This window comes from Marmota marmota, unplaced genomic scaffold (assembly GCF_001458135.2).
Source record: "Marmota marmota marmota unplaced genomic scaffold, marMar, whole genome shotgun sequence".
In the NCBI taxonomy this organism is placed as follows: Eukaryota; Metazoa; Chordata; class Mammalia; order Rodentia; family Sciuridae; genus Marmota; species Marmota marmota.
In genome coordinates this window covers 28,600,405-28,627,245 of record NW_026000101.1, presented here as the reverse complement: position 1 = coordinate 28,627,245, position 26,841 = coordinate 28,600,405, and the positions used below count along the sequence as shown (strand labels likewise).

The 26,841-nt window shown below is 41.8% G+C and overlaps 2 protein-coding genes across 2 annotated transcripts in view; one reads left to right on the top strand and one right to left on the bottom strand.

Annotated features, from left to right (window-relative positions):
• Positions 1–26,841, top strand: part of LOC107147878 (methylthioadenosine phosphorylase) — a 40,478-nt gene that overhangs the window by 5,873 nt on the left and 7,764 nt on the right. The window contains exons 2-5 of the mRNA XM_015492487.2: positions 7,644–7,730; positions 8,940–8,998; positions 12,131–12,298; positions 24,058–24,160. Of these exons, the coding sequence (XP_015347973.1) occupies positions 7,644–7,730; positions 8,940–8,998; positions 12,131–12,298; positions 24,058–24,160 (417 nt within the window). The remainder of the gene's footprint in view (positions 1–7,643; positions 7,731–8,939; positions 8,999–12,130; positions 12,299–24,057; positions 24,161–26,841) is intronic.
• LOC107147877 (mitochondrial glutamate carrier 1-like) lies at positions 3,551–5,466 on the bottom strand. Its single transcript, XM_048783554.1, has one exon. It carries the CDS (start codon positions 5,274–5,276, stop codon positions 4,308–4,310), a length of 969 nt encoding a protein of 322 aa, XP_048639511.1. The 5' UTR covers positions 5,277–5,466; the 3' UTR covers positions 3,551–4,307.

Sequence of the window (26,841 nt, the reverse complement as noted above, 5' to 3'; positions counted from 1 at the left end):
CCTGGTGAGGAGAGATGGGAGCAGCCAGGTTTGTGTACTGACCAGCAGAGAAAAACAGATACAGGAATTTTTTGCTTTGAGGAAGTTTAGATTGATTTTGTGTGTTGCCAGGGCTAGTAAGGTGTACTGAAACAGTAACTGATGCTAATGTGGTGTTTCATTTGACTCTCATGATACTTCTATAGATTAAGTAGAAATCTGACCCTCATAGATAAGGAAGATGAAGAAACATAGCATAAATATTTGCATGCAGTGGACCCTGGATCCTTAACTGTGATTGTAATCCCCGTATTCTAGTCTACACCTCAGAGGCATCTAAACCAGTGGTTCTCAAAGCTTCCTAAGCATCTGCCTTACTTGGTGATGTTACAAATGCAAATTCTTGGGCCCTGCCCCAATCCTGCTGAACCAGAAATATAGGACTTTAACAAACCCAGGATGTTAAATGCCCACTGACCCTGGAGCTTTGGAAAGGGTGGACAACTGCATTCTAATAGACTCTTATGGCAAGTCTTATTCTGTGTTGCTTTCCTATGGATGCCGGAAATCCAAAATGAGTCTAACGAGGCTAAAATCAAGCATTTGTTGGCTCTTCTTGGAGGATCTAAAGGACAGTCCAGTTGCTGGCTTTTCCCAGCTTCTGAAGACATCAGCCTGGCTTGGCTTAAGAGCACCAGAATCACATCCCCTTTTCTCTCCCTCTGCTCCTGTGATCCCGCCACCATCATTTGACTCAGCCTAACTTTTATGAGGCTCTTTTTCCTGATTACATTTAGGTCCCATTCAAATAATCCAAGATAATCTCCCCATCTCATGGTTCTTAATTTAATCATTTAACATGCATAGATTCTGAGAATTTGAATATAAATAGGATCTATTTATATTAAGATCTGGATCTTAAATGTTCCCCAAAGACGCATATTTTAAAGGCTTGGGCACCAGCCTGTGGTATTATTGGAAGGTGGTAGAACCTGTAGGAGGTGGGCCTAGTAGAAGGAAATTAGGTCATTGAAGGGGATTTTGGGACCCAGGACCTTCACTCTCCTTTTGGCTTCCTGGTAGCCATGAGGTGAACAGATTTCTTCCACCATCTTCTCCACCAGGTGCTCCCAGCCATGATATTCTGCCTCACCACAGACTCAAAAGAGACAGAGCCAAGTGACTGTGGATTAAAACCATGAGCTGTAATAAACTTTTCCTCTTAAATTATTTTCACATGTATACCATCACAGCTACAGAAAACGGATGAATATAGGGACCATTATTCAGCCTACCATACTCAGCTAGGCCACATTTTATAAATTTGTGGTTTAAGCCCTAAAGCAGCATGCTTAGTTGTGGATGCACGTTAGAACCACTTGAAGAGCTTTAAGTAAAACAAATTCTGTGTCTCCCATTAATCAGAATCTCTGCAATCTGGGACCTGAGCTTTGGCATTGAAAGTTCCCCAGGGGATTTAAGTATTCTCTCTGCTGACTCAGGAGAAAGCCGGGTAGATCCTGTGAAGGAGAGCTCTAAAGAACACAATGAGCTTTGAGGAAAACCCTCAAAAATTACTTGACCATTTCAGGAGTGAAGTGTCTTCCAGAGAATGATTCCTCACTGGACTCGTATCTTGACATTGCAAGGAGAGGATGATCAAAGCCATGAGTGTTCTGAACTGTGGGCCATCAGACTTCTCTGAATGGAATGTAACATCCCTGTAGTAGTTCACCAGGGCTGCTGTAATAAAGCACACTAACAGGTGGCTTAAGAAATGGAAGCATATTACCTTACAGTTGTGGAGTCCAAGATCAGGGTGTGATCAGGGTCAGTTTCCCTTTTCTTGGCTTATACCTAGCCGTGTCTTCCACATGTTTTCACAGTCTTTCTTCTATATAAGTGTCTGAATCACTTTTCTTAGGACTCCCAATTTATTGGATTGGGGCCCATCCCATTGACCTCATTTAACCTTTCTTAACCTCATTGAAGACCCCATTTCCAAATACAGTCATATTCTGAAGTACTGCTGGTTAGAACTTCATCACGAATCTGGGGGAGTGGAGCACAGTTCAGCACATAATCATTCCTCACAAAGGACATTTGAACCATATTGCAGGTTTTAAATAGGCAGCCTGAGTCATTTGGCTGCTCTTTTCCCATATAGGACATCTGGGATTTTGCAAAGTCCTCAAAGACTTCAAAGCCAAGTTGGCCAAATAATGAGGGCTTCTATCTGCTGAGCTTACTGAACTTGTCAGCAGCAACCAGAGGTGACGGACTGAAATACTCAAAGACTGTGCCAGCTTTAGCTCTGACTCTTAACCTCCTTGAGAGTTGAAGCACTCAAAAGTAGTCCATCACCTTGGCATGGGATGATCTCAGCTACTGAGAGGTGTAATGTTTTAAGAATGCCCTCATAGAGCACTGGGTTCTTGAGGCAGGGTGTTCAGATCTCAAGGTGATAGGTCCTGAGACCAGACTGGGTAGGTGAAGTCTCCTGGAGCCAGGTACCAAGGAAAATGCATAGGGTAGGGATTTGGAGGCACCCTTTCATCCTTGCTGGATCTAACCATTCTGGCCAGGTAAGCCACCACTTGGACAGGATGCTTCCATCCTGTCAGAGAAGAAGTCAAACCTGTTTTTCTCTTTTTGAGAAGACTGTCTCAGTGGTCTGTCAGTGGGAAAATGGGGAAGGAACTGACAAAATCTTTTAGTGACCTTGATTGACCAGGGAGTTCCCATTTTAGTCCCTTATTTTGTGTAATGATGGGGAGAATTGGCCCAGAAATTCCATCTCGGGCCTTAAGCCCATTTTATGGACAGGCTAGAATTAACTGGACTCATGACTGATGATCCAGCCCACGGGTCTTATTGTTTCCTGAGGATGGATGAAGTTATCCGTGATCAGTCCTCTTCTCCTTTAAGGTGGTCACTCAGATATCCAATGGTACTATTTCTATGCTTGCTCTGTGACCTTGGTCAAGAAAGTTCTTGACCCTGCTGAGCATGTTTCTTCATAACATGGAAACAACAAAATTTTTTTTTCTATTTAGAATATTTATTTACCCTTTTACGTGACAAGACACAAAAAGTTACAACTCCTTAAAACTCTTCAAAAGAAAAAAAAATATAATTCTGTAAGCAGCAGCAGCAGCTTTCAAGGTACAGACATGATGGGAGGGAGCTCCCAGGAGCAACTGTGAACTGGGGGCCCAGACCTGAGCCCAGGTAGTGTCACTGGGAAGGGGCCTCCAGAGGGAGCTAGGTTTTGGGGACACAGCACCAGCACATCAGGATCAGTCACCAACACAATCACATGGCTGGGGCAGGATAGGGAGCCTGCCTCAGTTCACAACACAGAGGGTTCCAGGGCTGGGAGGGGGGACTTTCTCAATGTGGTCAGGGGCCTTAACTAGAGGCCCAAAGAGCAGGGTAAACCCTGGGAGGACTGGGGCAGCAGCTTCCACCCCTTTCCCATGAGCAGAGCAGGTGCCCCAGGCTTTATACTGGCCCTATTGTCCACCCTCTCCAGGGATGGGATCTCAGAAGACAGGATGGAGAAATTTTGTATGGGGTCAGCAGAGGGTCTGGGGTGCACACGGTGCCTGGCCACTTGGGGAGGGGCAGCAGCCTCCCCACAGGCCATGAGAAGGCTGGCAGGCAAACCTGCTCCCCACCCCCCAAGCAGAGACCCTGAGCCTGGCCTGGGGTGGGACTGAGTGGCTCACCAGAAGATCCCACAGTGGGAGGGGGAGGGGGGCTTGTCCTGGAATCAGAGCTCATGGTGGCTCCCCACCTGGGACCCCCAGTGCTATGTGGGGAAGAGGCAGAGTGGAATCCTGGCCAAGAGGAGAGCAGCAAGAGGGGATGGACCATGGACGGAAGGACAGGCAGGGCCACGAGGGTGCAGCAGTTTCAATAAATAGGTTTGTGCAGGTCCCCTTTGTAGACTAGGAGAACCTCAGAAAGGAGCCAGGGGCCTGGGGGGTAGGGTCCAGCCTGCCTAGCCCAGGCCTGAGGGCCCCCAGCCCAGAGACCAGCTCTGCCCCTGGGGGTGCTCAGGCCAGGGCAAGGCTGGGTCAGGGATTGGCTCCAGGAATGTAGAGATTTCTTCGTTTTCTACATAAATAAGACGTTGATCCCAATAGTTGTGCCTGCAGAACCCCATGGGGATCTCTGTGTGCACCACCCATGTGGACCCTGCTCCCCTACCCCAGCCTCCCCTGTTGGCCATGCAGGATTGGGGAGACCTTCTCTCACTCAATCCTGGGCTGGCACCCAACCCAGGCCACAGCCAACAGACTGGGGAGGGGCAACTGCTGGGTTCAGGCCTGGGGGCCCTGCAGCAGCCCCAACAGGGACTCGGCGATTCCCAGGAAGTAGACCACCTGAGCAATGCCAAACAGTGGGGCGATGACCAGGGCACGACAGTAGGCACCCTTCAGGAAAGCAGAAGGACCCTCGTGTTGCCAGATCTTCCTGGCGCAGTCCAGAAACCCAGAGTAGGTGTCCTCATTAACGCGTCTCTGGAGAGACTGTAGACGAGTCTTCACCACATCACATGGGTTAACTGCCACAGCTGCGGCACTGCCAGCCACACAGCCGGCCAGGAACGACACGTAGAAGGGCGCCTTCTCCTCTGAGGCAGGGCGGCCCAACTGGTTCAGGTTGGCAAAGAGAGGGAAGTACACAATGGAGAAGGGTACATCCCTAAGCAGGGTGGCCAGTCCATTGTAGAGGCCAGCAATGCCATGGTTCCGCAGCAGGTCACGCATTAACTGGGTGGCTGTGGGCCGCGGAGCAGCAGGAGCCTCCACTGAGGGCTGGGTGGCTCCATGGGCCGAGAGCTGGGCCTGAGCAGCCAGCATCTTCTTCTGGGCAGCGATGCGGCCTGCATCCTGCAGCTGGATCTTCAGCATCTCCATGGGGGTGGTCACGATCACCTGGCAGGTGCCTGCCCCACAGCCAGCCAGCATCTCCTTAGGCAGGGTCAGCTTCTGCCCATCCTTAGAGAGCTGGTGTCGAAAGAAGTCATTGGCAGCCAGCTTGATGGCCTTCTCAGGGGTGACCAGTGTCAGGTTCACGGCGGCTCCCCGGTACATGCCGAAGTAGCCCTCAGAGCGGATGGTCTTGATAAGGCAGTCAGACATGCTCGTGTACATGCGCTGGCCATTCTGCTGGTTCTGCAGCCTGGTCTTGGCCAGGTCGATGGGAAACACACAGGTGACCCCAATCAGCCCAGCGATGCCGCCATTGATGAGCTTTGCTGGCAGGGTGATCTGTTTATCAGCCATTTAACTCAAGCACACCCGGGCAGGAGCAGGAGAGGTGGACGCCAGGAGGTGGAGGTGGTGACAGGAGAAGGGGGGCGGCAGCTGCGATGGAGGGTAGGACCAAGTGCAGGGGTGATCCTCCAGTTCAGGGGCTTCAAGGCAATGGCCACCACTTCCCTGAGGTGCACAGAGAGCTCCTCCACGGCTCCAGCAAGCTGCCTCGCACTTCGCAGCGCTCGCCTCCCCGCTGTGCCGCGCACCCCAACAAAATTTTTTAAATAGAGCATGATATCAGGAAAGACTACAAGGGATATTAAGACATAGCATATCATGATGATTAAGCTTTAGACACCTGGGTCTCTATCCCAGGTTTGCTCCCTATGAATTGCTCTTATACAAATTTCTTTATTTTTGTGCTTGTCTTTCCTTATTTGTAAAATGGGTATAATAGTATAGGGCCTATCTCATAGGATAGATGTAATGATTAAATAACAGATTCGGCCTCTGAAACACTTTACACAATACATCTGGCATGTAAATACTCAAAACAGTCATTTCATTATCAAAGCAAGTACTGAATTGATTGTTGAATTTAGAGGCTTACAAGGGTGTAAATAGAATTGGGCCATTAGTGCTTGGAGACTTTATCTCAACTGTACTTTGCCATAGGACCAGAAGGTGGCGACATTGACCACATTTTGGCACTGCCAGCCTCCATCTTGGAGGTCCACAGAACTCAGTCACTACACTTGTTGCTTTATCCCTTGCAAGGAGGGTTTCCATAAACAACTGGAACTAGTTGGATGGCTGGGTAGGCTTGCCTGCAGATCTTTTCATTGCCAGAGACTCCATCCTGCCCTTCCGGCAAGCACTGGCCACTTGCTTTCTAGTCAAATACTGTATATGCTTTGCTGAGGACTGAGTTGCCAGTTACCTAGTGCAGGGCCATCATGCAGCCCAGATGGTATAAACTGAAGTTTGGAATTCAGAATTTCAGGACTGCCTAGTGTTCTTTGTTTGTTTGTTTTATTTTTTGTTGTTGTTTTTGGTACTGGGGATTTAACCCAGAGGTACTCGACCACTGAGCCACAAAGCCAGCCCCCTCTCCAATTTTTCCCCCAAGACAGGGTCTCACTCAAGCTGAGGCTGGCTTTGAACTTGCGGTCTTCCTGCCTCAGTCTCCTGAACCATAGATGTGCATCACCATTCCCCACTAGCATTTTGTAATCACTGCTTCCATGCTGGACTAGCATGAAAACTGAACGGTGGTTCCAAAACCAAATTAGATTTGTTTTGTATGTACATGCCTGAGGGTCCACTGTTAAATCCAGAATCCACTGTTAAATCACCTGGGCCACAGCCCAGGGAATATCTAAAAACAATCAAGTCAAAGTGGTCATAAGTAAAAAATGCAAAAGTTTCTTTGAGTACCTGAATCTCCAAAGAGTAGGCTGAGAGTAATTTTTAGAGTCAGCAATTTATTTCTGTGACCAAGATGAGGACATTGGCTGGACAATTTATTAACCTCTTTATGACTCGTGGTGCTTAAGAGGATACATAAAATGAAGGATAAAATAGAGAAGCCAGACCAAAGGAAGGTTCCCATTTGCAAAAAGCAGTGTGATTTCTTTTTTTAAAAAAAATTCTGTTCAACTAGATGATTTTAATGTATTGACTAAAGGGAGTGCTGCTTTTGATTTGATTTAAAACTAATGTTTATTAGTTTTATGTTTTTTAGTTAGTATGAAACAATAAAACCTGTGATTTCAGTAATGTACCACAAGGTGGCTCCATCAACTGACTTAGCCACTTAAGGAAATGTACTAAGCCAACAGAATTTTCAGCAAGGTCTCACTAAATGCCCCTATTTTACATATTTATTTATTTTCAATTTGTTGACTCCCCCACCAGGAAATTGAGGGCCAGAGAAAGAGCCATTTTCCTCCAAATTGATATAAATCAACTTATATAACCTGATCTGAAAATTGCTTACTTTAGATATTCAAGTAATTCTAAACTTTGAATTTTTGTTCCAGAAGCTACTTTGTTCAATAGAGTTAAACCTTTCGTTGGGGGTAACAATAGTTCTGGTCACTTTCTATGATCTTTCTATTGGTGTCATGTCTGGTTTCTGGCTGTTTACATACATTTTCCTTTCAGATGTTAGCCCAGAGAAATTTTCCTAATGATGTCAGTTACTTAATTAGATATCTAAAAGTACCTCTCTATTTTTTTGTAATTCAGTCAGAAATAAATGTGATATAATTTTTAAAAATTACATTTTGGTTATTTCTAAACAATAGAAGACCTTCAAATGTTTCTGAATGTTTTTCAGTGTTTCGAATGAAAAAAAATGACCTAGTGTGATGATCTTTTTTCTTCCCTTAGATTGGAATAATTGGTGGAACAGGCCTGGATGATCCAGAAATTTTAGAAGGAAGAACTGAAAAATATGTGGATACTCCATTTGGCAAGGTTAATATCTATTTAATTGAGATATGTTAGTTTTATACACTTCTTACTGGCTTGCTTTTTAAATCAAAAGAAAAAAATTACTTTTGTATTGACAACCCAAGTCTTGGCTTGGGGTCTTGTCATTGGGTTTCATCCCCCCATAGCAAGGATGCTTCAGAGCTCCCTGTTTTGAAAACACAGCTTTTGAATACGCACAAGTAACTTCTCAATTCATGTTGCTAGAAGGCAGACACTCATTTTAGACATAACAACTCTGCTTTTCAAGTCTGCATTCAAATAAGCTTCTAATTCAGTGACTATATGTCACAGCACACTAATTCAGGGTACAGGCTGATGACTAATAGGATGAAGTACTATTACAAAGTAGCATTTTTTATTTATTTATTTACTTATTTAATTTAATTTTATTTATTTATTTATTTATTTATTTTTGAGTGAGCCCAGAGCCAGAGGAGGATTGTCTTGGAGATCACACAGTGTGGGTATTCATAGCACTGGGAGTGATGTGCTCTTCATTTTCCAGGACACACTGCTTTTTCCCCAGGCTCCTGTGTCACCGGCCTAGGCCAGGGTGGGGTGTCTGCTTTCTACTTACTCCCTATTGCTACTTCCAAACACTAGTTCCTCTGATCCTCTGAAGATCTCTGCATCTGTCCTTTCTAACTAAATCCTCCTTTTTAGCTCAGTTTTTGGATTGACCTCATGACTTCCAGGCCCTATGTCATCTTGGCCTTCCTCCTAACCTCATGCTTTGGCAACCCCTCAGTGAACAGGGACTTTCCCTGCATCATCCCCATGGCCATCTGAGACCTGGTTAACATAAGCAGACAGCACTATTGCTGAGTCCTTCGTGCTGTGGTCTCATTACCTCTCTGCCTTTCACTCACACCTATTCTTGAGCCTGCCATATACCCTTGACACATCTAAGTTTGTTGAGTCTGCTATCAGAGTCCACTGAGTGCTTGATACAAATGACCTTACTAAGTGATACCTATATAGGCTCCCAGCAACCTTCAGAACCTGAGTTTGCACTCAGTTAAAGTTCTTTGATTACGTTAATCAAATCTAGACTCTTTTCTAAGCTATATTTTCAGACTGCAAGTTTCATGAATCTATTATAGGTTAACAATTTTCAGTGGCAGCTTTTTAAATTGTTTGCTTATGTGTCTTAAAAATCACTGAGGTGTAACTGTTTTTCATTGCACACAGCCATCTGATGCCTTAATTTTGGGGAAGATAAAAAATGTTGATTGTGTCCTCCTTGCAAGGTAAGTATTTTAAGCTTTTTGAATATTATCACTAAATTGAAATTCAGCTTAAATTCTGGAAAGAATAATGATGAAGGCATGAGCTTTTATGTGTTGGAATCAGAACATCTTAGCCACCTTTAATTAATTAGTTAATTAATTAATTGAAGTAAGCTTTGTATATGTAGGATATCAAAGAGCTCATGTTCCACTCCATCCCAGGAGGTTAGAAAAGAAAATCAGGTGAATAAAATTGAAGCTCTGTTTTCAGTTCTAACTGCAAGAAGAAATTTTTTTTTTCCTAATTAACATAAAGAACAGTGTTCCGTTAGTGACTTCTTATATAGTAGTTGTTTCATGTTTGTGGAAAGGGGCTTGGGGCCTATCAAGTGAATTGACTGTAGTGTCTAGACCTTGTTCCCTGGTTGAGACTGGTGCCGCTCCCTGGTGTAAAGAAGGCAACATTGTTTTTATCACATAGTTAGACATTAGACTACACATTTAGTTTTCCATTGCCTAGTTTTCCATGGCCGTGTTCCAGATTACCACGGATTCAGCAGCACACTATTTCCTAGTTTCTGTGGTCAGAAGTGTGGCACAGTTTCACAGGGTTCTCTGCTTGGGTCATATAAGGTGTATTCCCTGCTCCACTCATGCCAGGCTAGTGTGCTACCGCTTGAGCCACATCCCCAGCCCTACTGGCTTGCTTTTTAAATTAAAGAAAAAAAAATAGCTTTTGTATTGACAACCCAAGTCTTGGCTAGAGATTGCTAGAGAATTGATTAATTTTTTCCAAGGTCTATGGGGAGACCGTTGGTAAGGTAGCCCAATGCTGAGGCTTTAATGTTCCTGAACTAAACTGTCAGACTGTGAAATGATTGACCCTTTAATGCATTGGTTCTGAAATGCTTTTGGTTTTAAAAATTTCTTTTGAAGTAGCTAATCAAGAGTTTTAGAGAACACTTTCAGAAAGATATATGTACTTTCTGGGTATCAATGGTCCCCATCTTCTGATAGGTCATCTGTGAACTCAGGATAGAAGCCCCAGTGTGCTACATGTGTCTGCAGTTATTTTGATGCTTTTAATACTTCTGTTGTTCATCAGGAAAGACATTAAAGATACTTTTTAAGTATAAATATGATAATTACAAGAGGTATTTAATAATAATCCTCTAGCGTAGGTATTTCATTATCCATTTTACAGGTGAAAAGAAACTGAACTGAGAGTAGAGTGACTGATAAGGTCACAGGGCTAGTAAGTGGCAGAGCTTCAAACCCAAAATTTTACTCGAAAGCCCCAACTTTTTCCTTAATATTTGGATATATTTATTTCTACTCTTTTTTTCTAGATATGTCTATGTCTATTAATGTTAAACACATAGAAATTCAACCTTATACTTATGTAAAATAGAATTTAAGTGTGTGTTCTCACCAAAAAATATAAGCAAATATGTAGGCAAAACAAAAACGAAGCCTAAATTTCTAATCATCATCAAACAAACTAAGTTTTGTAAGTTTTGTGTGATAGTCCTTCTGCATGATCACATGGAAAGGAAACTTGATTTTGGGCACTGCCTTTCTGTGATAGAGCATGACATGTCTTAGTTACTCAAATAGCCCAAGATAATTTTAAGTTTTGTTTTTGAAATATGGCTTATAAGTATGCTTTGTGATACAGGTGAATTTTTAGAAATAATTTCAGAAATTGAATTCCCTTTACCAGCTGCTCACTGGAGTCCCTCCAGGTAGAGGGGGTGTGCGCATGCGCGCGCGCACACACACACACACACACACACACACACACTGTTGTATATTTCAAGTGATCAAAGAATTTTAACCAAATACATGTTTTTGTCTAACAGATCAAACCATTTACTTGTTATGTATCCCTTTCTAAGTGCCAGGGAGGAAGGTAGACACAGCATCACCCTCCAGGCTGATTCCAGTTGAAAAAGCTGACACTAAAAGAAGATAAGTTTAAGGTGCTGAGAGGCACTATGAAGAAAAATGGGTTTGAGGAACTGATGTGATGTAGATGTGATGGTCATAGAGGGAAACTCAGAGGTGGCGATCTTTGAGTTTAGGCCTAAAGAGTTTTGAGACCTAAGTAGAAGTGAGCGTGGATGCAGCAGAGCTATGAGACCTAGGTTAGGAGGTGTTGTGTCATTAAGCTGGGGCCCACGAGGTAGAAATCCATGGTAAAGTGCTAGGTTTTATTTGAAGTATGATAGTAAGCATTTGTGATTATATTGGTTTACTCAGACTATCATAACAGTGCTATAGAATGGCTGCCTTGCATAACAAAATGAATTTTCTCACAGCTCTAGAGGCTGGAATTCTGAGACTGAGGTGTTGGCAGAGCTCTCCTTCTGAGGGCTGTGAGGGAAGGTTATGTTCCTGGCCTGTCTCTTGGCTTGTCTTGGCTTGGCTTGTCTCAGTGTCCTCATATCCACTTCCCTCTCTACATATCTATGTCCAAATTTCCCCTTCTTGAAAGGGTACCAGTCATATTAGATCAGGACTCACCCTAATGACCTCATTTTAACACAATTACTTCATAAAGAACTGTCTCCAAAAACAGTCACATTCTGAGTTAGGAGTGGAGGTTGAGTCTTCAACATGAATTCTGGTGGGTCACAGTTCAGACCATCCAGTGGTTGTCAGTCAGGTAAGCAGTTACTGGACAAAACCTGTTACTGTCACTCCAAACAACTGGGAACTCTCATGCCTTACAAGTTTTCATTAGCTTTTTGGAGGATCAGGCAGAAAGGAATAGAAAGACCCAACTGCTTGGGCTTCCATTTCAGTTAGAAAACAGTGGTGCACATGAAACCTCATGCCTTGCTCTGGGGCATTCATGCCCCATGTGACAGATGCAGTATGTCTTCCTGGAATGTGGATTCTAAGCAAGTTGTTACCTGCCCTTGTAGGAAAATTAATATATGGAACATAAAGCTGGTCTGCATTTTAAGATGAGCTAGTCTATGCTTGTTGTAGAATGATTATTGACCGATCTCTTCTCATTCCTCCTCTGCCAATAAAAATGCTTTGGTAGAAAACACTAGTAAACACTGCCGTTGAATTAGTATGCTTTTCTAGCAGTATTAAGATGCCCTGATCACTTGTCTACCATCTTTATACTCTTTCCCTTAGACATGGGAGGCAGCACACCATCATGCCTTCAAAAGTCAACTACCAGGCGAACATCTGGGCTCTGAAGGAGGAGGGCTGTACACATGTCATAGTGACAACGGCTTGCGGCTCCTTGAGGGAGGAGATTCAGCCCGGTGACATCGTTGTCATCGATCAGTTCATTGACAGGTGAGCAGTCATCTAAAATGCTCTTGTAGCTGGTCACTCCCAGCTCAGAAGATGATGTATAGGAACTACATGGAGAAAGGAAGAGCAGGACATAGATGCATCTGAAGCTTTTTCTTGTGAGAGTTTTAATTTTACTTGACAAATAGTAATTATATACATTGATGGGATACAGTTTGAGATTTGGGTATATGTATACTTTGCACAATGATTAATATGATTGATTAAGCTAGTTTACATCTCACATATCCATTTTGGTAGTGAAAACATTTGATTTTTCCTTTAGTAGTATTGAAATTCATAATTCGTTTCTATTAATATAATCACCATGCTGTACAATACATCTCAAAAACTTTTTCTTCTTGCTTAAGTGAAATTTAGTGTCCTTTAACCAGTATTTTTCCAACCTCTGATGAACAGTGTTTTACTCTCTACTTCTGAGTTGGATATTTTTAAATTCTACACATCAGTAAAATCATAGAGTACTTGTGTATGTACATCCATACAATGGAATACTATTTTTTATTCATTCATGCATTGATAGACAACTTGAATAATTCCATATCTTGGGCATTATAAATAGTGCTGCTATTAACTTGGATGTGCAATATTTCTTCTATATTCTGAATTTATTTCCTTTGGAATATGCCCCAAATATGATGCAATCTCAACTTTTATATTGATCATATATTGCAGTGATTAAATTTTTAGATAAATTAGGTTAGATAAGATTTAGATTTATGGTGCATGCCTATAATCCCAGCGGCTTAGGAGGCTGAGACAGGAGGTTTGCAAGTTCAAAGCCAGCCTCAGCAAAAGTGAGGTGCTAAGCAACTTAGTGAGACCTTGTTTCTAAATAAAATACAAAATAGGGCTGGGGATGATGTGGCTCAGTGGCCGAGTGCTCTTGAATTCAATCCCTGCTACCTGCCCCTGCGCCCCCCCACCAAAAAATTTTTTAGCTAATTTTACCTGTTTCTCTTTTACTTTTTTAGTGTGGCCACTAGAAATTTCAAAGTTACATTGTGAGCTTGTATCTTATTATTGTTGGCCAGCATTTTCTAAAATGATAGTGCCCCCTGATTGAGCCACATGGCTTTCATTTAACCAGCCATGGGCATGTATGTATTTGAACTTCTCATAGGAGAACCAAAACTAATTGCCTTGTGGGTAATGAAAACACATTTCTTAATAAAGTGGATTGTGTGTGTGTTTTGAGGCAAATGTTCAACTTCTCTCTTGGTGCTATCATTGTGAGCTGGATGCTGTGCTGTTTTTGCCCTAAGGTTCCCAGAGCTTCAATTTGTTTGGCAAAACTGTAACATTCTGCATATCTGCCCCAAGGATCTTAGGGCTACAGGGTGGGGGGCAGGAGTCCTCAATTCAAGATCTCATCTTGGCTCTGTTGTGCTTCAATCAGACCAGTTACCTACCTACAGGTCAGTCCTCTACAGAATTAAGGGTTGAACTTATCTCTCAGGCTTCCCAGCACTGCCCATGGATCGTCTCCAGGGGCTGATCTAGAGACATACACTTTGACCTATTGCTATAACTTTGCCAGCATATCATCTCAGAAAAAAAAATCCTCATCCTGCAGTGATCTTCAAAATTGTTTTTGTCTAAAAGTAAAAGATTGATTTTAATCCTTCTAATATAACTTTGTAACAAAGAATTGGAATCAAGCAATAAGACTTTTTATTTTATAGATGGAATAACTAAAGCACATCCTTTCTCATCTGTCAGTCCCCAGCATGGGCTGTGCATCAGCCATGCCATGCATACCTTAGAGCTTATTTGAGTTTTTAAGAAATAGGAGATTATTGCTGTGATGATAAAATAAACCCTTTAAGGAGTCTGACAAGGCTGGAAGCTCTTGTGAAACAGTAGGATCATTCTTTTCTAAAAGTCCTTTTTTTTTTTTTTTTATGCTACATCCCAGCAAATCAAATGTCAAGAGTCTTGAGTCTGAGCAAAGGGAGTCCTGGCTGAGACTGTCCTGGAAAAAGCAGGACAACATACCAGGTGGGAGGGCAGTGGGTCCAGTGGTGTTTGAGCATGTGCACTCAGTCCTCAGGTCCTTGTCAAATATGCAAGGAAATGCCTTCTGAATTCAAAGGGAGAATAACCATTTTCTATTTGTGAGTAGGGTGGCTGTGGGAAGCAAAAAAAAAAAAAAAATGTGGTCTAGAACTTAAATGTCAAAAAGAATGCATTGTGGTTTTCATTTTCCCCTTTGTAGTGTACAGTTTTCCTGACTCTTCCCTTGCCTTCCGTCCTGGTCTCTGTATGAGATGTTTTTCACAAACTAAAAATTAAAAATAGCAATTCCTACTGAGAATCCATAGGAGTCTTGTCCACAGTAGGTTTCGTGGTGCCCTGCACCTCCTGCTATCTTGGGTGCAACTAATCTGTTTCTCCTACCTTGTAGAAAGTCCCCATTGTCAGAGCTACGAGTCATTTGGCCACTGAGAATAGGACATGGTTAGGATTGGGACTTGTTCTAACTTCCTGATGGTTATAATTTTGGGTTTCCCTCCTGTGGTGCATACCCTTATATGTACAGTTATATCTGGCTTTCAATCCCATCACCTATGGGTAATCAGAGTGCCATGTTTTATAAGTGGGAATATAAAGCTCATGAGGGACTCCCAGCAAATTCCACAGTTAGGAGTGTTACACCTCTGTAATCTCAGCGACTTGGGATGTTAAGGCAGTAGGATCACAAATTCAAGTTCAGCCTCAGCACCTTAGTGAGGACCTAAGCTACTTAGTGATATCCTGCCTCAAAATAAAAAATAAAATGGGCTAGGGGTTTGTCTCAGTAGTAAAGTGTCCCTGGGTTCAATCCCCAGTACCAAAAAGAAAAAGGAAATGGTCTGGAGATGTAGCTCAGTGGTGAGGCACCCCAGGTTCATTCCGGTACTGGAAATAAAAAGGTAGATTCTACTCCTTAGACCCTGGCTTTGCGAGAATAAAGGGCATCCTGAAGTTGGCTACTTTCAGGGCTCCAGTTGGACTTGCAGATAGTTACTCCTTGGGATTTATGTGTGCTTTCTTCCTGGCATCCCTCACTGTACAGGAATAGTTGTGGAACCAACTCGTCATTACTTGCTAATTCATTCTATAGTCACTTCCTGTTACAGTAGTACAGTTCTTTCTAAAAGGGCTTTCATGATGCAGCTTCTTTGAGTGTAAGATAACAGCTTCTTCCTTTTGAATCCAGCAGGATAGGTAATGGTCAGTTCATTAGCCTGATACTTAACATGGCTCCTTCCTGCCTGTGGCTTGGCACCACACCAGGTTCCGGGATGAGATGTGGAGAAGTTTACAAGCATAATGGTTCATTGGCCTGGCCTTTGTTTTGTTTTTGTTTATCAGCCTTGCAGCCTTCCCATACACACCCCACTTAAAGCTTGACCTTTACAGTGCATTAAAAAGTGTTGGATAGGAGTGATTTCTCCTGAAATTTTTGCTATTGGAGCAAAGCAAGACTGTTCCACTGACTGCTTTCCTTAAAGCATGAAACTTTTTTTTTCTCTTCCCGTGTTCCTCAAGGGTCTCTGCTTTCTAACTCAGTTATTGTTGGATACGGCTGCAGATTCTTTTGTCCATAGGGGAGAACTGGTGATGAGATCTTTTTTTTCAATCCCAAAGAGCTAATTGTCCATGCAATACAAGACCTAGAAGCAGTGACTTCCAGAAATTTTCTATACATGACCTTGTTTCTCTGAGCCGTCAGTCTTCACTATTATGGGACTTCAGTTCACCATATTTATTATGCAAGTGTAGAAAGCAACAGCTAGACTTGTAAACTGGGAAAATGCCCACATTGTATTAAACTTTAAGAAAAATTATGGACTATTGGGTTCTGCTTCTGTTGCTCTCAAAAATATCTGAAGGTGAAATTTGTGAACATACCAGTAAGAAATAAAATGAGATTTCTTTTTATTAGTAGTCTTTATGAGGAATGTTTTGTGAGAAAGGCAAATAAGAACTTTATTTTTAACAATGAGAAAAAATACAGCCAAAAAGGGTTTAAGAAAGCAGAGTGTGATTCCTAGTGCCAAGTGGTTTCTTTCAAGTACAATTAACATGTTGGCCTTGGCCCCTGGTTAAGTTCTGCAGATGGGGAGGGAGGACATCCAAATTCTTTCCTCTGGCTCTGCTGCAAAATTGCTTTGTCACCCAGCATCCTCATTTGGTAAATGAGGGTGTTGGATTGACTCCTAAGAGTTCTGGTGTCCTGTAGATTATTATCTGCAACTTATTTTCCTGCATAAATTAGGAGGGGTCGGGGTGTGCTTTTGTGATGCATTCTGACTCATTAGGAAAGTCCCTCTGTAAATAGTGCTGAAGGATCATTTATACCCGTTCATTTAACCCCTCCCAGAGACCAGCCCCACCTCGGGCTTCCCCATGACATCACTGTGTGGAACCCGACCCCAGTGGGGGTGTGCTCTCAAGAAAAGTCTGTCAGACTTTCCAGTAGGTTCCGATGATTGGAAATGGAGGTTCAAGGTAAAGGATTACACATGGAGCCTCTTTCTGCCACTCGGCAGCTTCCGTTCGGCCCTTTAGCACCATTTACTCGCATCCCTGCTCTTCTTTGTCATCTTCTCACTATAGCTATCCCAGAAGTGGGGTCAGCTACTCCCCTGTGTGAAATCCATTCTTATGTTTTGCTCCAGAACCTAGTTTGTTACTGATTCCTGACCATAAGTGTGTACTGCTAAAAAAAACACTGAACTGCCACAGATTGAGTTCCTGCAAGGTGCCACCATCAGTTTATCCCATTTGTTTGTGTGCAGCGATCATTTCCCTGGTTTATAGTTGAGGAGACTTAGACCCAGAAATATTATCATTGGCTCAAAAGTGGACCCTGTGGGATTTGAACTCAGCTTTATATCCAAAAACTGTTAGCTTAGCTCCCCCTCATCCCCATGTTTGCACCTTTTTTATTCCTTGTTAGATCCATCTGGCTGCCTGGGGGCAAGGCCCCAGAGAGACTTCAGATTTTGTAATTTAGGATTGAATTTTCTCCCTTGGTTGTCTTCAGGCCCTGCTCTCCCTCCCACAAGCCACACTTCTGGACTACAATAATACAGAGGGAACACTGGCAGTGCTATCTCCTCCTGTCTGTCACCCTTGCGTCCGTTCAGTTTCTAGAAGGTGCCATCTTGTCACCTGACATGCCTTGAGCCCTCCTCCACTGCCTTCCTGGAAGTCAGCTCCTTCCTTGACATTCCTCCTTCTCTTAGCTTATCTCCCCTTGAATCTGGTTCCCATTCTTCTCCCTGGAAGTAGAAACCAAGAATATTGGAAACCAGGCATCCGCTGCCCTCTGGGATCTGATCCTCAGGGCTGTGGCAGCAGTGATCAGCAGCAGCACACCCAGATTTCTGAATTAACCACACAGCCCAGGGAGGAATGATGTCCTCAAGGCTGTTTACATAGAAGACCTCATCCATTCCTGTAATTTGATATAACTTGTTCATAGTTTCTTTCATTTTTGATGTGAAGATCTTTGACATATGCTTTATAACCTCTTATTGCTTTTGTAGAAAAGGTTTCTTCCCTGACATTTACATTTAGAAAGCTGAGGATCCCTGCTTATTTTCCTCCCACCAAGGGAAGGGATGTTAATACTTATTATCTGATCACATCTGGTCTTCTGAACATGAATTCGAGTTTTCTGTGGATAATTCCAAAGTGAGAACATATTAAGCACTTGTCACATATCAGATGCTGTTAGAACTTGGAAATAGCAACTTATATAATTATTGCTATTGGAGATTTGGGGGCCCCTTTCTTTTTTTTTTTTTAATTTTTGTATAACAGTAGAATGCATTACAACTCTTATTACATATATAGAGCTCAATTTTCACATCTCTGGTTGTATACATAGTATACCCACACCAATTTGTCTCATACATGTACTTTGGATAATAATGATCATCACATTCAACCATCATTAATTACCCCATGCCCCCTCCCACCCCTCTGCCCTATTTAGAGTTCATCTATTCCTTCCATACTCCCCCTCCCTATCCCTCAATGAATTGGCTTCCTTATATCAAAGAAAACATTTGGCATTTGGATTTTTGGGATTGGCTAACTTCACTTAGCATTATCTTCTCTAACTCCATCCATTTACCTGCAAATTCCATAATTTTATTCTCTTTTATTGCTGAGTAATATTCCATTGTATGTATGTATGTGTGTGTATACACACACACACACACACACACACATATATATATATGCCACATTTTTTTAATCCATTCATCTATTGAAGGGCATCTAGGTTGGTTCCACAGTTTAGCTATTGTGAATTGTGCTGCTATAAACATTGATGTGGCTGTGTCCCTTGTAGTATGCTGTTTTTAAGTCCTTTGGGTGTAGACTGAAGAGAGGGATTGCTGGGTCAAATGGGGTTCCACTCCCAATTTTCTAAGAAATTTCCATACTGCTTTCCATATTGGCTGCACCAGTTTGCAGTTCCACCAGCAATGTATGAGTGTACTTTTTTCCCACATTTTTGTCAACATTTATTGTTGTTTGTATCCATAGTAGCTGCCATTCTGACTAGAGTGAGATGAAATCTTAGAGTGGTTTTGATTTGCATTTCTCTAATTGCTAGTGATGATGAACATTTTTTCATATATTTGTTGATTGATTGTACATCATCTTCTGAGAAGTGTCTCTTTAGGTCCTTGGCCCATTTATTGATTGGGTTATTTGGTTTTTTTTGGTGTCTAGTTGTTTGAGTTCTTTATATACCCTAGTGATTTGTGCTCTATCTGATGTGTGAGGGGTAAAGATTTGCTCCCAAGATGTAGGCTTTCTATTCACCTCACAGATTGTTTCTTTTGCTGAGAAGAAACTTTTTAGTTTGAGTCCATACCATTTATTGATTCTTGATTTTAATTCTTGTGCCACAGGAGTATTATTAAGGAAGTTGGGGCCTAATCTCACATAACGGAGATTAGGGGGTTAGGCCCCTTTCTAAAAGGTACTCTGTCCCATTAGTAAACTTTATAATGTACAAGCCTTTCCAACCAGCCTTCTTCACCCTTTGCAGTTTACAACCCTAAGAATAATAGCACCAAAGCCTGTGTTTTTCTAATTTATATACCAGGACGTGTGTGTATTGTTTCCTGTGTGAGTAGACAGAGTCACTGATTGCATAGCCGTGGGACTCGATAAAGCCACATGCATTGACCTGGAGCAGTTTGAAGGATGCTTATGAAGCTGCATAGTAACTTTAGGAAATGTTTTTATAACCCGTATTGTGTTCCTGCCTCTGCTAATTATTACAAGGAAGCACCCCCTTAATATCCGTTAGCCTTTCACAGGTAAGAACAAAGAGATTGCTGTTCCCACCTGGGTCACAGTTGGGGGTTTTATTCTGTAGTATTGTTCAGTGTACTGTTTAGCAAGACCTCATGAAAAATTACCGAAAATGGGACAGGAAAACTAGGTAAAGTGTTAATTGAGCAGTCTCTTGTCATTGGGATAAAAACATCCTTTTTTTTTTTTTCTTTTTCTTTTTTTATGGCACCGTAAGGCATTAGGGACACTCTGGAGATTGCAGCAAGGGGAAGATCATAATGATAATGCTTCAAATTCAAAACTTCAATTCCTTCTGGTTAATAGAACAGGTTCACGTCTCTTAATCTGTTGTTCTTCATATCAGAACTTCCTCTATCTCATCTCTTGTTATTGTTTTACTATTTGGATACCTTTTCAATGAAGCTGATAGAATCACTTCCCCAAAGCCACCCTCCTTGTGAACACAGACATTTTGCTTTGCCAGGAAATTAATTGACTCATGTTCCTGCATGCTGGGGCTTGTTGTAGGGTGGCTGTATTCTGAAACTATCTCAGAGATATGTGGTTTGTGTTTGCTTCTGCTCAGAGACAGGTGTTTGCCCTCAACTTGTTTGTAACTGAGTGTTTCCCAAGAGAAAAATATTAACAAATGACCATAACCTGTTCAAGAGTCTTGATTTAAGAAACAGCCTACCAGTCATTCTCTGGGTTTTTCTCCCACCATGCCTGTGTTCCCAGTGGTCTCTTCCTTGATTGTCTTAAACTCATGTATTTTGCGAGTGCACAACATAATTTTGTTTCCTTCACTCTTCAAAGGACAATTTTTCATTTGTTTGTGCCTTAAATTTTCTTAGCATATGTCTTTGCTTGGCAACCTCAAGCAATTTGGGGGGATATCCTTCACTGGAGGCTCCTCAAAATCACTATCTAAGGTTGGTAGAAGAGATGTACAGAAGCAGGCATACTAGTAGTAGCTACATAAGCAATAGGTAGAGTGCCGATCCCTTGCATCATGTTAATGTAATTTAATCCTCACATGGCCATATGAGGTAAATGGTTTTATTTCCAATTTAAATACGAGAAAGCTTATATAACTGAAATGCAAAGAGATCGAAGTAACTTTGCAGTGTATCTACAGACAGTAAATGGCAAAATCAGCTAATCAGTGGATCCCATGCTACTACAGGAAGGTAAAATGAGTCTCCTTGCCTTGCTAGAAAGTTTTACTGGTTGAAGAAACAATAAGCAGCAGATCTTTAGCAGCAGTTCTTTTTTTTTTTTTAATCTTTATTTCTTAGTTATAGGTGGACATAATACCTTTATTTTATTTTTATTTGGTGTTGAGGATCGAACCAGTGCCTCATGCATGCTAGGCAAGCGCTCAACCTCTGAGCCACAACCCCAGCCCAGCAGCAGTTCTTTATTATTGTAGCAACCATAACTGGGTTAATCATATCTCAAACCACTGAAGCATCTGCATCCACTTCCTATTGCTGTCATAACAAATTACATAATTGGCTTTGTCAACACAAAGTTATTGTCTTACAAGTCTACAGGTTTGCAATCTAATGGGGGTCTCACTGGGCTTAAAGAGGAAAAAAAAAAGTGGCAGAGCCATATTTCTCTCTGTAGGTTTGGGGAGAATCCATTTCCTGCACTGCTTGGTTCATGGTCCCTATACATCTTTAAAGCCAGCCATGGTAGATGGAGTTCTTCTCCCATCTCTATCACTCTGAGGTTGGCTCTTGTACCTCCTTCTAATGTCATCTTGTGATGGCATTATTCCTGCTTGGTTAATCCAGAATAGTCTTTATATCTTAAGATCAGCTGCTTACCAAACTTAATTCCATTTACTACCTCTTTTATAAGGGCGCTGATATAACCGATCATGAGCACTTTACCCCCATGACCTAATCATATCCTTCTAATATCATCTTAGGAGTTTGGGTTTCAGTATAGAAATTCTGGGGGCATACTTTCAGACCATATACCTTGTGAAAAAAGGTTCCATATACCTTGTGAAGAGAATTTGGGAAGTTAGGTATGGTGGCACATGCCTGTAGTCCCAGCTACTCAGGAGGCTGATGTAGAGGATTGTGAGTTTGAGGCCAGTGTGGGCAACATGGTGATTTCATTTGAGGAGGCTAATTAGTTTGCCTGAGACATACACATTCAGTGATTAATTTAAACTTCTGGGGTAAAACTACATTTTCTGTTTTTATACATCACTCAGAAAATGACTCAAGGTTGAACCAGAATGGTGTTTTAACTGGAAATCAGAACTGAACGTGCCTACTTAGGTAACAGTCCCCACTTACAGGATGTGCCTGGCTTCTGGCTTAGTTGCAAAAGTTCTGATTTCTCCGATCTTGGAGGGAAAACTCTCAGAGGGGGGACAAGTTCTCCTAACACATTTCATTCTAGAATTTCTCTTGGGTATGTCGTCTACTTTCCTCAGCTCTGGTTGTAAATTCTATTTGTCTTATCTCAAGCCCACACCTCACTTCTGATCTGCTATGGGTTATTTGGACCTTTTGGTTAAATTTTACCCTCCTGAGGCCTTTACAAAGTGGACAAGGCATCATATTTCATGGCCGGAAAATGAAGAATCAAAAAAAGATGTTATTTGCCACAAGATGTATAGCCAATAATTCTGCAGGGATCTTTGCTGAAAGGGGAAAATATATAATATTCTGCTTAAAAGAAGGAATTAAACTGTAAACAGGTATCATGTATATGTAATATGATATAAAGCATAATGTAATACATGTTTTGCCTTAAAGTAAAGCAGTTCAGTACAAAGAGAGAAATAACAAGGCAAAGGGCCAAAGACAGGAGGGGTAGACAGAGGTGATGGGGCATTAGTGCTTGAATGTCTTTTGGAGTATAGCCACTGGAGGATTTGAAACCCTGCTTTCATAATCACAGTTGCAAGTGGGGCTGTTGTTAATACTAGACTAATTGAAGACTCAGACCAGATGGAGCTTGAGCGAAGGATGTTGCACCATTTGTTGGGCAGTCTTTCCAACAGAGAGGAGCTTCTATTGATATAGCTAGAACAGCCATTGAACCTTTTCTTCACCCCTTCTGACATTACTTAGGGTTAACTAGGCCTCTCCCCTAAGGTTGGGAGGATCAAGGACAGCATTTGGGTTGTTCCAGGGCACTGAGGCCTCATCTCCAAGTGAGATGGCTTCGTTGCCAGCTAGTGTGGTGAAGTAGGAGTAACAGGTTAATTTTGGTCTACAGACATGTGGCTGTGTAAATAGAACTTATAAAAGGATTTCTCAGTACTGTCCCCTACTCCTGCCTCTGGAAGAAGACATCAAATTATATACCTTCCCCTGTGGACTCTCCCTTGTTTCATCTCTCCCTGTCCCTCCCCTCTGTGGGAAAGATAGGGATTATCTTTCCTGTTTCAAGTTTAGAAAAAAAAATTAATAGACATAAATAAAAAGTAGTTTGTTCTGAATCAGGCATGGTGGCTCATGCTCGTAATCCTAGCTACTCATGCCAAGGATTAGGGTAAGGAGGCAAGAGGATCTGAAGTTTGAGACCAGCCTGAGCAATTTAGTGAATTTCTCTCTCAAAGGGCTGGGGATATAGCTCAAAGGCACAGTACCTGCCTAGCACTACAAGTCCTTGGGTTCAATTCCCAACATGGAAAAATAAATAAATAAAAGTAGTTTGTTCTAAAAACTTCTGCAAGAAATTTCTGCAGAAATTCCCTTGGGGGAATTTTAACCCCTTTTGTAGATTCAAAAATGTTGTACCAAAAATTTGAACCAAGAGACTTAAGAACTGGTTAGAGTTGGTAATAGGAACAAGCTAAATGAGGTGGCAAAGAGACAGATTCCCATGTGTAGGGCAAGATAGATAGCTGCTTTATTCAGTGGGTCACTGATCTGGGAATTGCCCTTAATTTGGAGGTATGGCAATCAAAATGTAAGGTAAGGACCTTGTTTGTACCCTGAAACTAAGGATGCAATAGTTAAACAACAACAACAAAACAAAATTTTTTAAGTCCATCAGGGACATCTGGACATGGTCTAAGTAAAAGCCTAGAATTTATAACCATGAAAAACCTAACAAATGAAGCAAGTTTGACAAAATGTGCAATCTGGTGAATCTAGGTGATGGGTTTACAGGGCTCACTCTGTGATCTGTAATCCGTGATGATGAAACATTTTCATTTTGACTTCTTATGTGTTTACCTGGCCTCCTGGGCCTATGGTAAGTGGTCAAATTTTCATTCCTGTTGAGCTATCTAGAACCAGAAGAGCCAGATGCCCTCCTAAAGCTGCCTTATGAGCAACTGCTATCATCATCTGGGGCTGTTGATTCGGGATTGAAAGAGTAGGATGTTGTCCTAGATGATGATGGTTTAGAGGTGGCTTTTTTTTTTAACCTTTCACTTTATTTTTCTATAGGACCACCATGAGGCCCCAGACCTTCTATGATGGATGTCATTCCTGTACCAGAGGAGTATGCCATATTCCATTGGCTGAGCCGTTCTGCCCCAAAACAAGAGAGGTTCGTAGACTTTCAGGAAGATGTACCAGAGCAGTTCATAAGGGCCTGGGGTGATTTCTGCAGTTATATCAGTTAGCTGAGCAGGTGGTGTCCCTTCTTCTTTCAAGCTTTTTATTGAGGGTCTTGCCTCTGAGGCTAGCCTCCCAAGTCACTGGCTTTGTAGGCATGCACCACCATGCCTATCTGGAACCTACCTTTTTAATAAGCTCCTATTTTGTGGGCTGGGGTTGTAGCTCAGTGGTAGAACACTTGCCTGTCATGTGCGATGTGCAAGGCCCAGGGTTCAATCCCCAGGTACTGCCAAAAGAAAAAAAAAAGTTCTATTTTGCTGTCAGAATACTTTTTAAATAATTTAATATAGGACAGCATGATAGTTCAGAGTATATAGCCTGAGCTGAGTACAGTATCACCCACCTCTAATCCCAGCAGCTCGGGAGGCTGAGGCAGGAGGATTGTGAGATCAAAGCCAGCCTCAGCAGTTTAGTGGTTAAGTGCTGCTGGGTTCAATCCCCAGAACCAAAAAATAATAATTAAAAGAAGAAGAAAATATAGCCTGAAGCCAGATTACTTAGCATCAAGGCTGTGCTCTTTAGCTTGATAGCTGTGTATTATCGGGCAAATTATTTAACATCTCTGGGCTTCAGAAATGTAAAAAGAAGACAATGATAACATATTTCCCAGGACCATGAGGGGCAAAAGAGCTAATACAAAGTGTTTTGAACCATGTCTGTCAGTTACAGGACATCTAATGATTAATAACTGCTTTTATGAATTAAATTTTTATCGATAATCTAAAAATGTTCAGATTGGCATCTTCTGCTTTTGAGCTGAGTTTGTCCATTATTGTCCAGCCTCTGCTCTAACATTAGAGTACAATCTCAGAAATATGGTGGCAGTCACACAGGGACCATTTATGGCATCAAGTGAGAATCTCAGCCTTAACTTCCAGTGAATTAAAAATGTCTCTTACAGAAAGATCCTGTGTTGTGTCACTTTTCTTGAAATCCTCGGTTTGAAAGTCAGGTGCAACCCAAAAGATTAGAAGTATTGCCATTTGTGTTAAAATCTCTGTATGTATAAAGAGATGAGTATTTTTAGAAAATTTACCAGAAACTTGTAACCAGGGTTTCCCTTGGAGGGCAGGTGACCTGGTTCCTAAGTCAGGGTGAGAGAAATTCTATCCCAACCTAACAGCCTTTTACGTATTATTTTGGTTTGGACCATGTACACATGTTACTTGTTCTGAAAATGATATCACTTGTAGTCATTTCAGAAGATACAAATGTTCTAATACATCTTTATCTGAATGTTCTAATACATTTTTTTCTGGTGATCTAATATTGCTAGTCCCTTTACGAGGATGTGATGGAGCTCCATTTTGATTACTCAAGATAAGAAAATGAAATCATCTTAGCCTCAGAACTGAGTTTGGCCCTGTAGCTTATTTTCCCCGCTTCCTTGGGGTGTTATTACTTGTTCTCCTGGGAGTACAAAGTATTGGTTCAGCAATGAGGCCCCCAGGGTCTGTCACTGTAACCAACCTGAATCCAGAAGTCTCCTTTTCCTCCTCACAGACATGGTACCAACTCTCAGAGCTTTGAGGAGGACTTAGGTGTCAGGTGTCACTGGCCAGTGGGACACAGTAGCTGTGATCTTAACACATGTCTAGAAACTGAAGTTTAGCCAAGACACACAGCTCCATTATTCTTCAAAGACACTTAATGAAGGCAAGACTGGGTTGGGGGGAGGGGAAGTAGGGACTTGGGCCCTTGGATTTATAACTTGTACTGTGTGGGAGAAAGGGTAATTAAACATAATTTATTTTCAGCATTCATAAAATAAAAGCACAGCACAGCATCTAGTGTTCATTGCTGACTGCTTATTATGGTTCCAAATTGGGAGTTGCCAAAGCTCCTATTAAAATTTTCTTTCCCTTTTCCATGGCATAATGAGTTATATGTAAGGAAATGGATTAATTTGCTTATAGAGTTCAGACTTGTGCAGGTAAAATTTAGCCTAGATTAGAGCCGTCTTTTGACTTTTGAATCCCTCCATTTTATATATCCACTATCGCAGGAATCTGCCATTCATTTGGCAAACTTGTAAAAGTTGCTGATATTAGTGATCATTGAAAGAGCAGTTTAGCCTTTATGTAGTGTTTACAGTGTTCTGGGACAATTCTGTGCAACCATATACCTTAGCTTATTTAATCCATGATATTTCTGAGTTATACAATATTGTTATTCCCATTTTACAGATGAGAATACTAAGGCATGAGGTTAAGTGACTTTTCAACAGTGCTTTAATGGGTTAACAGCTAAGTTGAAGAAAACTAATTTTTTTTATATTAAAAGGGAATGTTGACACCGACTAAGAAAAAATTAAATTAATACCCTGAAGATAGACATTCATTATTAATTAAAACACTGGACAAAATGATCAAAATTTTTAATGTTTCTAAAACCCATATATGATCTTCTCTCTAAAGGAATGCCAAGATAAATTTATTCCTGGATGGAAAAAATCAGCACAACTCCATTCTGTTCACCATATGTCCTTAGAGCAGCAACAGGCAACAGAGAAATGACTTTCTAACTCAAAACAAAGATTGTACTAAAGCCTGCACCTTCTGGGGTGGGGTGGGTGGGGGGAAGGGGGGGCATGAGCAGTTACTCCTCAGG

Excerpts from the sequence above, each read along its gene's own strand:
- LOC107147877 (XM_048783554.1), bottom strand. The coding sequence starts at position 5,276 with ATGGCTGATAAACAGATCACCCTGCCAGCAAAGCTCATCAATGGCGGC.